Here is a 15222-nt window from a genome sequence, read left to right as displayed (position 1 = left end):
TGTGACTTGACTGAATTCACGTATCAGTTTTAGCAGTTTTTTGGTGGAGTCTTTCAAGTTCTCTACATAGTCATCTGCAAATAGTGAAAGTTTTACTTCTTCCTTACTGATTTGGATGCCTTTTATGTCTTTTTGTTGTCTGATTGCTGTGGCTTCCACTACTATGTGGAATAAAAGTGGTGAGAGTGTACATCCTTGTTTTGTTCCTGACCTTAGGGGAAAAGGTCTCGGTTCTGCCCTATTAAGGATGATGTCAGCTGTGGGTTTCTCCTATATGGTCTTTATTATGTTGAGGTATGTTCCCTCTAAACTTACTTTGTTGAGGGTTTTTATCATGAATGGATGTTGGACTTTGTCAAATGTTTTTCTGTATCTTTTGAAATGATCATATGGTTCTTATCCTTTCTCTCATTGAGGTGAGGTATCACATTGATTGATTTGTGAATATTGAACCAGACTTGCAACCCCGGAATAAATCCCACTTGATCATGGTGAATGATTTCTTTAATGTATTGTTGGATTTGGTTTGCTAGTATTTTGGTGAGGATTTTTGCATCTGTGTTCATCAGGGATATTGGCCTGTAGTTCTCTTTTTTGGTGGTTTCTTTATCTGGTTTTGGTATCAGGGTAATGCTGGCCTCATAGAATGAATTTGGAAGTTTTCCTTCCTTTTCAGTTTTTTGGAATAGTTTGAGAAGAATAGATATTAACTCTTTAAATATTTGGTAGAATTCATTTGTGTAACCATGTGTTCCTGGACTTTTGCTCTTGGGGAATTTTTTGAGTACTGACTCAATTTCTTTACTGGTTATCAGGCTGTTCAAATTTTCTATTTCCTCCTATTTCAGTTTTGGTAGGTATATGTTTCTCAGCATTTATCCATTTATTCTAGGTTGTTCAATTCATTGGCATTTTGGTTTTTCATAATATTCTCTTATAATTGTATTTCTGTGGTGTTGGTTGTTATTTCTCCTCTTTCTTTCATGATTTTGTTTGATTCCTTTCTCTTTCTCTCGCTCAATCTCTCTCTCTCCCTTTACGTTTGATAATTCTGGCTAGAGGTTTATCAATTTTGTTGATCTTTTCAAAGAATCAGCTCCTGGTTTCATTGATCTCTTCTGCTGTTTTTTTATTCATTTATTCATTTATTTCTGCTCTAATCTTTATTATTTCCTTCCTTCTACAGGTTTTAGGTTTTGTTTGTTGTTCTTTTTCTAGCTTCTTTAGGTGGAAGATTAGGTTATTTGCGATTTTTCTTGCTTCTTGAGGTAGGCCTGCATTGCTATAATCTTCCGTCTTAGAACTGCTTTTGCTGCATCCCAAAGGTTTTGGGTTGTTGTGTTTTCATTTTTGTTTCTGTGTACTTTTTTATTTCTTCTTTGATTTCCTGTTTGACCCTTTCATTGTTTAGTAACATGTTATTTAACCTCCATGTACTTGTGCTCTTCCCAGATTTTTTCTTGTGGTTGACCTCTAGTTTCATAGCCTAGTGGTCAGAAAAGGTGCAAGGTATGATTCATTCTTCTTGAATTTGTTGAGGTTTGTTTTGTGGGCTAATATGTGATCTATTCTGGAGAATGTCCATGCGCACTTGAAAAGAATGTGTATTCTGCTATTTTAGGGTGGGATGTTCTCAATATATCTGTTAAGTCCATCTGACCCAATGTACCATTCAAAGCCATTGTTTCCTTGTTGATTTTCTGTTTACACCATCTGTCCATGAATGCAAGTGGGGTGTTAAAGTCCCCTACTATTATTGGATATTACCAATTAGTTCTTTAATGTCTGTTATTAACTGTTTTATGTATTTGGGTGCTCCCATGTTGGGTGCATAAATGTTCATAATTTTTACCTCCTTGTTGGATTGTCCCCTTTATTATTATATGGTGTCTTTCTTTGTCTCTTGTTATAGTCTTTGTTTTAAAGTCTATTTTGTCCCATATAAGTATTGCTACTCCAGCTTTCTTTTGACTTCCATTTGCATGATAGATGTCTCTCCATCCCCTCACTTTCAATCTACATGTGTCTTTAGGTCTAAAATGAGTCCCTTGTAGGCAGCATATAAGTGGATCTTGGTTTTTTTTTGTTTGTTGTTTGTTTGTTTGTTTGTTTGTTTTTATCCATTCTGACACCCGATGTCTTTTGATTGGAACATTTAGTCCATTTACATTCAAAGTAATATTGATAGATATGTATTTATTGCCATTTTGTTACTTGTTTTGTGGTTGTTTCTGAAGCTTTCCTCTAGTCCTTTCTTGTCTTCCTCTCTTGCATGTTTTGCTGATTTTCTTTAGTGATATATTTGGATTTCTTTCTCTTTATTGTTCGCATGTTTATTAGTGGTTTTTAATATATGGTTACCATTAGGTTTGTATATAACCTCTTCTGCATGTAGCAGTCTATATCAATTTCATGGTCATTTAAGTTCAAACCCATTCTTTTCTCCATTTCTCCCCATGTTTTAGGCATATGTTATTACATTTTATATCCTTTTTTGTGAGTTCCTTGACTGATTTTTACAGAAATATTCATTTTTATTGCTTTGGTGTTTCCTACCTCTCTTCTCTATATTTAGTTGTGGAGTTTGTTCCTCCGGTCTTTAGATTGCTCTCTGATTTATTGACTTGGGACTAGTCAAGTTGAAAACATGGGACGGGGTGAGCTCAGGGTCCTCCTACTCCACCATCTTCCCAGGCTCCTTGTTTGCTTTGTTTTTGTTTTATGTTTTATGTTTTTAAGTGTCTTAATCCTCCAAGGATAAATAATCTTAATGTTCTCTCCCAGAGAAGTGTATTTTTCTCTTCAATTCATTATTATTAAACACTTCTGAACCTTTTACTGTGCTAGGTCCTGGGAATTCAAAGATAAATAAGACAGGATTTCCTCTCTCAAGGGCTCAAGAGTCTGATGAATTAGATCACCATATTAGCATATTGATATGGAATAATAAAAAGGAAACTCAAAAGAATCCAACCCAGCTACAGAAGGGAGAGGGGCTTTGATCTGAGTCACTGAGTCTTAAAGGATAATAAATATTTAGCTGAAGGCAGAGAGGGAAGAAGAGAAGTGGGGAAGGTGACAATGAGCACCACTGGGTGAGGCTTTCAAGCAAAAGGGATGGTTTGAGGAAGAAGATGTACAGCTCAGTGTAATGCTGTTGGGGCATAAAGTGAGGCACGAAGTGTCAGGACAAGAGAAACTAGCTCGGAGCTCGGTGGAGTCCAAATCGTGGGAGACTTCCTGTCCATACTATGGTAGAGCAGCATGATCAAATATTTGCCTTACTAGTCCTCTCTGGGAGAAGGGAGAAGATGAACTTCAGGGAAACAAGTCTAAATAGCGAGACAGGTAGTAAACTGTATTGGTAGTCCGTGGAGGAAAAACACAAATGATTGAAATGGCAGCACGGACATAGAAGAGGAATCGTTTATGAGAAAAATTAGTGATTATAATAGGTAGGGGCTTGATAACTGATAAATAATTGGATAACTGATAGATGAGAAGAGAGAATGAGGAAGATGAACGAGTCCAAGTGATGTCAATCAGAAGAGATCTTCCACAAACCTCCACCCCCTTATCTGTACCCACGAATTCTGTCTATCTTCCTATCATCATAGGTGAACATATGTGTATCTAAGGCCTCTCTCTCCATCTGTGAACTGGATCCCCACCCGCTTTCCTACTTAAGAAACTGCTCCTGAAACTCGCCCCACCTTCTCCCGCATCATCAATTTTTCCCTCTCTACTGGATCATCAGAGAAATCTGCAGTTCTTTCCCTCACCAAAGACAAAAACAGGAAAAACGCTCTCGTGACCCCCACTGCCCCTGTAGCTACTATCCTCATGTCGCCAGCTCTCCTCCTACTCTCCCCCATCCCTCCCAGCCCGCTTTGGCCACCACCCGCCCCTAGCACTGCCGCCCGGTGTGACCCGCGGCCTCTGATTGCTGCGCCCAGTGCTCAGTCCTCAGGACTTACCCTAGTTGATCTCGTTAACCAGAATTACACAGCTGATCATTCTCTCCTACTTGAAATATTTTCTTGATTTGGCTTCCAGGATATCACACACTCCTACTTTTCCTGCTACCTCATGATATCTTACCATAAACCAGGTGAAAAAGACAGGTGGCTGACATGTTTGTTTATGGCGTCTTTAAATATAGATTCTTTTAATGGTGGTGAAATATACATAATGAAACATAGCAAACATTTGGATGTATACACTGTAGCCAATGCAATGTTGCACAGCCCTTAAAATGAATGAAAAGATGCTTGTAAGAGGGAATCCAGGGTTCAGCCACCAAGTTCAGGTTGAATAGGGGAGGAGTAGTCAGGAGGGAGCTGCTGCTGAGGAAAACAGAGACCAAGAGACTGGAAACTTCTATGGATCCATCTCAAAACCTAATATTGAGTGGGGGAAAAAGTTGCCAAAAGATACTTGCAGTGTAATATCCTGTATGTATATTTGCAAACTCAGAAAGCAATACTATATGTGATTTATGGATATGTTTATGGATAAGTAAAGTATAAAACCTGGATGGAAATAATATGTAACAGTTTTCACATTATTCTCTGTGTTTTTCTGCATATTTGAAATATTTCCTAATTAAAATAAAATAAGCTATAGGAGCCAGGTCCACGAAGAAAACTAGGGCAGTAGGATCAAAGACCCAGGTGGTAATGTTAAAAGAAGAAGGAGAATTCATCCTCTGAGACTTGGAGGGAGGTGGGGAGTAAAACTAAATGTAGGAAGTGACTGGTTTGGAAACAAAGGAGTGCAGGAGCTGAGAGAAGTCATGTCTGACAGCCTCAGTTTACTTACAAGAAACAGAACGGGCCACGTGTACACTGGGAGCACTGAGGGGTTGAGGAGAGGCTTTGAGGAGGGTGTCAGGGTCACTGAGGGTAATATGAGAAAGGCTGACCAAGGACCGGTAGAAAGATTATCAGACAACACCAAAGGCACAATTGACTTGAGACACCGCGAGCGGGCCCAGTGCCGCATATTTGAATTTCTCAAATAGCCTGTGCATGAATGCAGAAGGCATAGTGTGACATCCCAGGCTGGGGCGAGATGTTGGAGGCAGGGCAAGAGCAACTGAGTGAATCCAGGATGCAGGGCAGGGAGGGAACTGCCCCTAGGAGGAAAGCGGAGAAAGGCAGGCCTGGATGTGTGATGAGGCCAAGGGGCGGATGAGAGGCTGTGTGGGTGGAGGAGGCGGGGTCAGAGAGCAGGAACAGCACTCTGGGCCATGTGGCAGCACTCGTCTTTCTTGGGGTAACTTATGTATGTCTCTGCCACCAGGTGTCATTTGATAAGGCATGTTGCTTCCAATTCTCCTGGGGTAATTAACCCAGCTATTAAAGCATCACATAACAGAAAGTAAGAGACATGGTTAATACACTGGGTGGGGTGGTCCCAGGGGACTGAAAACATATGTGTCCGATGGATCAATAGCGGAACTGTCACAATGGAGAAGTTACAAATTATCTCAGGTCTCACTGGTATCATATCTTATTAATGAACATTAATGAAAATAAGCCATGCTTACACGGGCAAGTATTTTTGTCCCACATTCTCCATGAAATAATAAAGCATTATCAAAGATTATAAACCCAGCAAGTATGGGTCATGTAATTTATCCTTATTGCCACTAGATGACACTATAGCTTTATTGCTTTTGTGAGTGTCAACAACGTCCACTCCGGGTTCAATGAAGATCTTCTTTAAAATTTAAATAAAACATATGGCTTTACAACTAGTTCTTAATAATTCAAGAATCTGATGGCTTTTGGAAGATGCAGTCAAAAATGCTGCACCTTCCAAAGCTCCTAGAATGAGAGCTTTGCTAGAGCCTGGCCCAAATCTCCAAAACTGCATACAAAATTGAGTGTGTCACACATGTGTGTGCATTTTCTTGTGGCAGGAACTTTAGAGTTTAGAGTTCTCTATGACCCTCCTGTGCCAAGAAAGAAGTCGACCACCACGACTCTAACCCCTAGTTACTCACACCTGAGTTCATGTCTTTAAGGTTCCTAAAAATGAATTCAGATGGAAATAAAATAGCTTCTCAGGTACCACTTTCTGATGTGTACAGATTTCCTGCCCAATTTGTGAATGGGACAAGAGCTGGTTTTTACAAGCAGAAATAGATGGCACCAAGTTGTAGCAGATACGGAGAGCGAGGGGGAGCGACTGCGATGTCAGGCAGAAATGTGGGCCATGAGTAAGGAAACACCACGGTCAAAGACCCATGATCTTATGGATAGACACAGAGATGGGGAGCAAGAGAATGTACCAGACCCTGGGGCAACAGTCCAAGAGTCAGAGCCCAGGAGCAAGTGCCTGAGACCAAAGTCCTAAGTGAAATTTCCATCCACAGCAGGGTGGGGACAGTCCCATTCAGAAAAACGGGCAATGACGGATGGAGAAAGAGGACATGACCGTGTTTAAAACAGTTGTAAGCTCTGGTAATGCACAGATGTAACTTTACCAATAACTGAACTTTAGCTTTGGTCTCAAACCCCTATTTTCATACGGTAGCAAGAAGAAAAAAAAAGATCTTAACAATTTGAAATAGCATCTCTTTTGAAACACACAGAGTTTGGAGTGAATAAGCTCAATGGGGTTTCTGTCTCCACTGCCGGCATCTGGGGAGTGGGCCCCCTGTCCCTGTAGGACCGCCTGCAGGGGGGCTGCTGTGGGTGAAAGTCATCATGAGTTGTCTGGGTGTGGGCTGCATGGGACTGTGGCTCCCAGGAACCGGTGATCGCTTCTGCTTCTTGGGCCCCACCTCAGCTCTCCCTGCTGCTGCCAACCCCCTGACACTCAGCCCCATCTTCCAGCCGGGTCCCCCGAGAGCTCTGGAGCATCTCCGTTCTCAGCACAGTGAGCCCGTGAGACGCAACAGTCACCCAATGAATATTTGTTGATCAGATGACACCAGGGGCCCCTCGCTGTGCCCTTCCTCCTTCCTCAGTTCTTTCTCCCTGCTCCCAGCTGACTCGGCAGGGCCCCCACTCCCCTCACCTCCTCAACACGCGGTTCCTGTCAAAGTGAACAGCATTTACACTTCCAACTGTGAAAAAGGTGAACATTTCCTGCTTTATTACTAGGAGGTTGATTTCGAGAGCTGAAGGTACTGTTGTAATTTCACAGAGAAGTGACAATATCGAGGCTTGGAGAACGTTAAGCCACTTCACAAGTGTTCAGAGAAGCCCGTCAGACGGGGGGGCTGCAACTCTCAACCTCTCTTCTGCTCTAACCGATTATTGTTGTGTTGGCTTGTCTTGCTCAGATACAATGACAATGGCTACGTGGAAGACGTGGAAGTAAATTTCATCGTGTGGGAAATACACGGCAGGAAGGACTACAGCTTTAATAATACCATGAAGAAGGTACGGCGTCTTTGAAATGAAACAGAACTTAGCACGCAGTGACACCTGAGGCTCTATTTTAAATCTATACATAAATTATCTAAGGAAAATAGAACCAGTTACATGTGGGTAGAAAAAAAAAACATGACCTGTGTATTACATTTTGTGACTACTGAAATTCATTGATGACAAGTGAAGCCTTGGTCATCAGAAAAATAAAATAATGTTTAGAGTAGGGTGATGCAATTATAGGTGAATATTTTCTTTTTTCGCCACAGTGTACTCTGTGTTTGATTATTTATGGATCTGCCTTTGGCTCTCACACATTCGTCATGCTGGTGCTACATTAAGGGCTCACTCCCTAGGCTTCATCTCACTGGACTTCCTTGCGTCATTTGACCCACTGACCTTGGCTTCACTGTCCCCCCACTCTCCTGGTTTCCCTCTGTCCTCTGACTGGTCGATCTCAGCCTCCTTGCTGACAACCCTTTCTACTTTGCAGAGCCTCTCCACAAACAGCATTGATTCCTACTTTTCCTCAGAAATCTCATGCTCAAACAAAGTCAGAGGGATAACTCCTTCCAAAGGAGCTTTCTCATCTGTCAGAGACCTTAATTCTCCCAGAAGGAGAACCCACCCAGATAGCAGCCAAGAGACAACGAATTCCACCTGCTGCCTGCTCAGGATGTTGCAAGAACTGTCTTTCAATTATGTGGCCAAACAAATCCATCCCACCACATTCCTCCTACACTTGTCCAGCCCCCGAAGTGTAAGTCCTTCTGGCCTACTCCTCACAATCTCATCCTTATTCTGTCCTTCTTGCACTTGGGCCCAGATTCCCATAACTCTCCACCGTCTCGAACTTTTCTAATATACCTTAGGGCTAAATGACTCTAGACACTTCTTCAGCAAACATTTCTCCGAGAATATAATTTTCCATGTTTGTCTCTCAAATCAGGGGTACTCTTGATGAGCTCTGGAATTAAAGTGCTCCCTGACCCACAGTGTCATTTCCAAATCAGTATCTCCTCACCCTAATCACAGTGTCCTTTGTTTGAGGCCCCTGTCATCCAGGTGTCATGTACCCCATCCCCACCTGTTGCTGTCTCATACTGAGAACTTGATGGGTTCGCCTCCTGCCCTGAAAGCAATGAGTTCTGCTAGCCATCACGTAGGGCTGGTGCTGGGAAGAAGCTTTCTAAACAGGAAGGGCATGTCCTGGCCCTGTGTGCATCTAGGTGGGGCCGTGTGACTGGCTCTCATGCTGTGGAATGAGCAGAAGTGATAGGTGTCACTTCCAGGATGAGGTGCTGAGAAGGGCTCACATGAACCTCGTGCTTCCTAGCTTCCTCCATAGTCAGTGTATTCCAGCAACAATGAGTGATGGAGAGATGCAAGCTGGATGAGAAGAGTCCGGTGAGGGTATTCCTCAAGGAGCCACTAGACAGAAAAGCCTAATCCACTGCTCCACGGAGAGTCATCCATGGGAATGATCTCCCCAGGGGCATCTGCACTGGAGTACATGTGATCAGGAATTCAACTGCAATGTGTAAAGGCTCTGAGGGCTGGGGTTTACTGCAGCACAGCAGAGACTGCCTTGACCGATGCAGCTTCCCCTGTTATGATTACATTTAAATTCAAACACTCTGGTCTCTGACCTCAACCCCCAATTCTCTAGCTCTGTTGGTGTTATTCCACTTTGCCTCTGCCCCTTGCTTTTCCTCACGCTGTCTAGACATCCACCATATGGAGCCCTCTGCTCTCTCTCTCTCTGCCACCGTCTTGCCAATATGTGCAAGTCACCTTCCCCAGTGTTGTTCCTGTGCACCCTGTGGCAACTTTAAACATTAATCGTTCTACCTTATTCATGCCTCTGTCTGAGCTGCCAATCACTTCTAGAAAAAACAAATCAAAATTGCAATAACTGGAATTAGGAACTCAACTATTGGGAGTGATGGCTGAAGACAGAATTGGTCAACTGGAAGAGGGGTCAGAAGGAAATGCCCAGAATTATGCATAGGGAGATAAGCTGATTGAAAATATAGACAAGAACATAATGGAGATTCACTGCCTAGATCTAAGGACTAGAGTCCTAAAAAGAGAGCAGAGAAAAAATAAAAATGAAAATAAAAATAAAAAAAGAGAGCAGAGAGAGTGTTGGCCAGAAGCAATATTTTCCCAAAAGGCAAAAGACATCGAGGCACAGAAAAAGTAATCTGCATCTAGAAACACTACAATAAAAGTTCTAAAATGAAAAACAAAGAGAAGAACCTTAAAGGTAGCCAAAGGAAAAAAGAAAAGTTACTCTCAAGAGAGTAGCTATAAGACTTAAGGCTGACTTCTCTATAGAAATAATGCAAACCAGAAAACTTTGCACAAAAATATCTTTTTTCTCCCCCCCCCCTTTTTTAGGGGGGAAGGGCAGAGGGAGAGGGAGAGAGAGAGAATCGGAAGCAGTCTCAATGCCCAGCATGGAGCCCAACACAGGGCTCAATCTCACAACACTGAGATCATGATCTAAGCTGAAATCAAGAGTCAGATGCTTAACCCACTGAGCCACCCTGAACAAAAATATCTTTACTGATATTACTGAAAGAAAATAAATTCCAAATCTAAAATTCTATATGCAATGAAAATAGCCCTTAAAAAATGAAAATGAACAACAGATAATGCTTTAAAAGACATATGCATTTAGAAGAGGAAAAATTTTAAAGTGAAAAGAAACAATGGGATAAAAAGGATTTAATACCAAAGGTGGGCAAAGAAGATCCAATAGATGGGTAAATGGACGTCCTGAAAAAGAAAACCGGAACAAAGGAACAAAACCAAAGCTAATCATTCAAGAAAACATGTCTACCCCACCCCAAGAAAAAAAGACTTGAAGTTTCATATTGAAAGAGCATAGCATATACTCAAGAACATCAAATCAGAACAGCCAACCCAAGTGGCCATCTAGGCAAAAAAAGCAAGCAATTTACATATAAGGAAAATAAAATTAAATTATAATTTTTATAGCAATGCTTTATGCCAGGAAAAAATGGAGTAAAATATTTAAGATACTAAAGGAAAATAAACATGAGCCAAGGATTTTATATTCAGCAAAACTGATGACTCTAGAAAAGGCACAAACTGCTATTAACATGTAAAAAGCTCAGATGATATTGTTCCCATGAGCCCTTCCTGAGTAAGTTACTAAATAATAAACCTTCAAACCACCAAAATCACTAAGGAGATATCAACATAAGAACTAGAGGAAAGCATAATGTAGTATAGAGTTACTTGCAAAACTGAAGCAAAGTGAGGGTTAAAGGGGAAAGAGGATAGTATACAATGGATGTATTCTCTGACAATATAGATACAATACAACTATAAAATATGCTAGGAGAATATGAGAGCATATGCCAGGGGAAAAATATAACTTTTCAGTAATCACGATAGTGGGGGTAATACTTGTATTAGTTATTCTGATCTTGTGAAGTGTGTAAAGTGAGATATTCTAATTCTTCACCAAGTGTTTTTGGCATAAAAGCAAGGAGATACATAAGTAATATAGAAGTTAGACAAAACATCCTGAATTTGAATAAGATTCAGTGTAAACTCATGAGGTATTGGAAACTCATGTGATCTGGATATAAGTATATAAATATATTGTTCAGAGAGAGAGAGATAAATTTTTCCTACACTGTCCATTAAAATCCCTAGAAACATAAATAATCAGTAGCAGTAAGTATCCTTAATACCCAGACGGTCGTCCTGAAATATCATTTCCCACTAAAAATAACTGGGGATTCTTAGATAAATAGCTGATTCCAAGCCTGGGGGAGGAAATGGACATGATCAGTTTGGAATAGTTTGACATACCCATTAGCAAGGAATAATCAAAGACTGCTAGGGTCATGTCAAAAGTAATCGGAAATCAAATTGAAGAGGTTGGCCGAAGATGGGACAATTAGAGCTTCCTTATGGATAGTTATCGCAATATTGCTAAAACCCGTTGAATATGTTAAACCTGTGAGTTCGTAATGATTTTTTCAAAAAATCACCTTTGGAGAATGATAGGGAACCAACTCCTTATTTTAAAAAATGGCAAAAAATGAGAAAGACACGTATATTTATCCTACCATCCCCAAATGAACTATACCAGGGGATAACCAAATAGTGGATAAGGGGAAGCATCGCTTTATAACATGTTTCTAGTTGACAAATGAAAAAAAAGAGCATATCATCATTTTAAGCCCAAATAATAGAAGTTACTATAAACAAATTTATATTAACAAATTTTGACAATGAAGAAATGGATAAAATAGACAAATGCCTTGAAAAACACAATTTACCGAAGTTTCTTATATTCTAAGAAAGAAATAGACATCTCTAATCCCAGATGGCTTTCCTAATGAAGTGTACCAAACATTTAAGAAAATTTTCCTTCAGTTTTCTAAAAACTCTTCCAGAGTTTTAGGGTGGAGAAAGCACTTCCCAATTCATTTTGTGAATCCAGGAGGACCTGAGGAGGACCTTAAAAGAAAAAGGAATTATGAGCCAATCTCACCCATGACCACAAATACAAAGCACCTAACCAAAATGCTAACAAATCAAACTCAGCAGTATATTTAAAAATCACACATCCAAACAAGTTTTGTTTATTTCATAAATAGAGAGTTGGAATATCATTTGAAAATCAAAGAAATCCAGTATAGTAACAGAATAAAGAATAGGCATGGATTATTATAATAGTTGAAAAGTCATTCAATTAAAAAATTATTCATGCATAACATTATTTTTAAAATAAATCTTGGAGGGACACCTGTGTGGCTCAGTCAGTTAAGTGTCTGCCTTCGGCTCGGGTCACATTCCCAGGGTCCTGGGATCCAGCCCCGCATTGCATCAGGCTCCTTGCTCAGCGGGGAGCCTGCTTCTCCCTCTGCCTGCCACTCCCCCTGCTTGTGCTCGCTCGCGCTCTCTTTCTCTCTGACAAATAAATAAAAATCTTTAAAATAAATAAAATAAAATAAATAAAATAAATCTTGGAATTCTCGGGGTCATGAGTTTAAGCTCCACATTGGGTGTGAAGCCTACTTAAAAAAAAAAAAAGAATAACCCCCAAAATAAGTATATCGTAACTTCCTTAACCTAATAAAATGTAAGTACAAAAAACCAAACAAGAACAAAAACAAAAACCTTAGAAAACATCTTACTTAGTGGTGAAAATTTGAAAGCTTTCTCTCTGAAGTCAGGAGTAAAACAAGGGTGTCAGTTATCACCATTTCTATACAACATTGTTTCTGATCTCTGTAATAAGGCAAACAATAAAAAATAAAAATAAATTAAAAGTATAAGGATTGGGGCGCCTGGGTGGCTCAGTCGTTAAGCGTCTGCCTTCTGCTCAGGTCATGATCCCAGGGTCCTGGGATTGAGTCCCACATCGGGCTCCCTGCTCGGTGGGAAGCCTGCTTCTCCCTCTCCCACTCCCCCTGCTTGTGTTCCCTCTCTCGCTGTGTCTCTCTCTCTCTCTGTCAAATAAATAAATAAAATCTTTAAAAAAAAGTATAAGGATTGGAAAGGAAGCAATAAGACGGTCATATTCACAAGTAACATGACTTCATGTGAAACACTTAAAATTAGTAAGTGAGTTTAAGAAGTTCTTTTCATACAAGGTTAATATACAAAGGTCAATTGTTCCCCCGTGTATCAGCAAACATTTAAATAATGAAAAGAATTAAATATATATTTTTCAATGGTATTAAATATATTAAATACTTATGAATAAATTTATATACAAACATATGTGTGTACAATTTTTATTACATTTTTATTTTAACTCCAGTTAGTTAACATACAGTGTAATATTAGTCTCAGGTGTACGATACAGTGATTCAACACTTCCATACATCCCCTGGTGCTCATCATAAGTGCCCTCCTTAATCCCCATCACCCACCTAACCCATCCACCCCACCCACCTCCATTCTGGCAACCATCAGTTTGTCCTCTATAGTTAAGAGTCTGTTTCCAGGCTTGTCTCTCTTTTTTTTTTCCTTTGCTCACTTGTTTCTTAAATTCCTATATGTACAATTTTTTGATAGAGTGGTTGTTTAAATGAAGCCCAGACGTGGAAGTCAATGACTAAGCTTAACCAGCACCTCCCACTAGAAGAAGCCTGGGGACCTGAAGTAAGGAAAATATTACCTACCAGATTTTATTTATAATAACTAATTTGGCATTTCAGTATTAACAAAAGTTTGATGAAAACATTTTGGATTTAAATTTGTTTTTGCAAATCAAATCCAACTTTTCTATTGGATTAATATTGTGATTTCAGAAATGCATCATCTTAATTTCTATTTGATGTTTCATTGTGCCTGTGTTACTAACAATTTTGTTTTAATTTTTTCTGCTGAAAATCTGTTTGTAGATATATTAAATATCTGACAAACATGTTGAAGTATTGAGAGTGAGTTTTTTGGGTTTTTTTAAAGATTTTATTTATTTATTTGACAGAGAGCAAGCACAGGCAGGGGGAATGGCAGAGAGAAAGGGAGAAGCAGGCTCCCCACCGAGCAGGGAGCCCTACAGGGGGCTCAGTCCCAGGACCCCAAAACCACAACCCAAGCCAAAGGCAGACACCCAACTGACTAAGCCACCCAGGCACCCTGAGAGTGAGTCTTTCTAAAGAACACCTGGACTTGCAATTCTTGTACAACTGAAAGATCATGGGGCGCCTGGGTGGCTCAGTAGGTTAAGCGTCTGCCTTTGGCTCAGGTCATGATCCCAGGGTCCTGGGATGGAGCCCTGCATCGGGCTCCCTGCTCAGTGGAGAGTCAGCTTCTCCCTCTCCCTCTGCCCCGCCCCCTGGCTCATGCTCTCTCTCTCTCTCTCGCTCTTGCTCTATCTCAAATAAATAAAATCTTAAAAAAAAGAAAAAACAACTGAAAGATCATTTCTGAATGCTAACTATCAATCCTATACTGCTTTCAATTTTTTCAATCAACCTTTCTTGAATTGAAATTAATTTCTGTTATTTGGAGAATAAAATCATATCTCATAAATAAAAGTGACCTATATGGTACCTGAGCCCATAAAATCTAACCCCTACAATAGGAATGTTACTTTGCTTCTACATCAGAATCTGCGCATGTCAAGACAGAGATATATACAAATAATTGTATTATCCTCTGTAGTCCCATCTCAAAACATCCCACTTTCCAGCCACAATGTCTTATTCTTCCGGCAACATAACCCTAGAACCTTTACTCTAACAATCCTTCTAACAATCCTTCTTCTTGCTCTTTATGCTGCTTAAATTCCATGGTCAATAATTATAACACTCAATTAATGTGTACCTTCAATTCCTTCCTCCCTCTCACTTCTTCAGACTTGTGTAGCTAAATCACAACCCTAGTTAAATCCCAGCTATCTGCCTTGACAGCTGACTGTGGTCAAAGGAATACATACCCATGCTGATTTATTTCACCTTAATTTCATGATTAAAACAGTCCTGTAATACTGCCCAACAAACATAGGTCTATTTCTCCAGTTCATTCCCTTTTCCTCTCTAGCTACTGCAAACTTTCTCCTCTCCCCTACAATCTCCAACACCTCTTCCCCTAGAGAAGGACCTTAAGGTTTTTGTCTTTGTTTCCTACTCAGAACTATAAGCACTGTTTCTCTTATGCTATTGGAAAACCAGGAGATTTAAATCAACCATATGAGATAATCAACAAGTCTAACTATAACCATTTAATTTGGCCTGAGGACCATTCTGGAATGTATGTGTTTCGTGTGAAGATCCTGGATCCAAACTATAGGTGAATATAAATGTTTTATTATAATCGTTTTAGCATTTGTTTA

General features: G+C 40.1%; 1 protein-coding gene across 1 annotated transcript in view; it reads left to right on the top strand.

Annotated features, from left to right (window-relative positions):
• The window catches only part of CATSPERE (catsper channel auxiliary subunit epsilon), a 198400-nt gene that overhangs the window by 172685 nt on the left and 10493 nt on the right, over positions 1–15222 (top strand). The window contains exons 18-20 of the mRNA XM_032389395.1: positions 7298–7397; positions 13458–13544; positions 15022–15179. Of these exons, the coding sequence (XP_032245286.1) occupies positions 7298–7397; positions 13458–13544; positions 15022–15179 (345 nt within the window). The remainder of the gene's footprint in view (positions 1–7297; positions 7398–13457; positions 13545–15021; positions 15180–15222) is intronic.

Source organism: Phoca vitulina, unplaced genomic scaffold (assembly GCF_004348235.1).
Source record: "Phoca vitulina isolate PV1807 unplaced genomic scaffold, GSC_HSeal_1.0 scaffold54, whole genome shotgun sequence".
NCBI lineage: Eukaryota > Metazoa > Chordata > Mammalia > Carnivora > Phocidae > Phoca > Phoca vitulina.
This window is presented reverse-complemented; position numbering and strand designations above follow the sequence as displayed.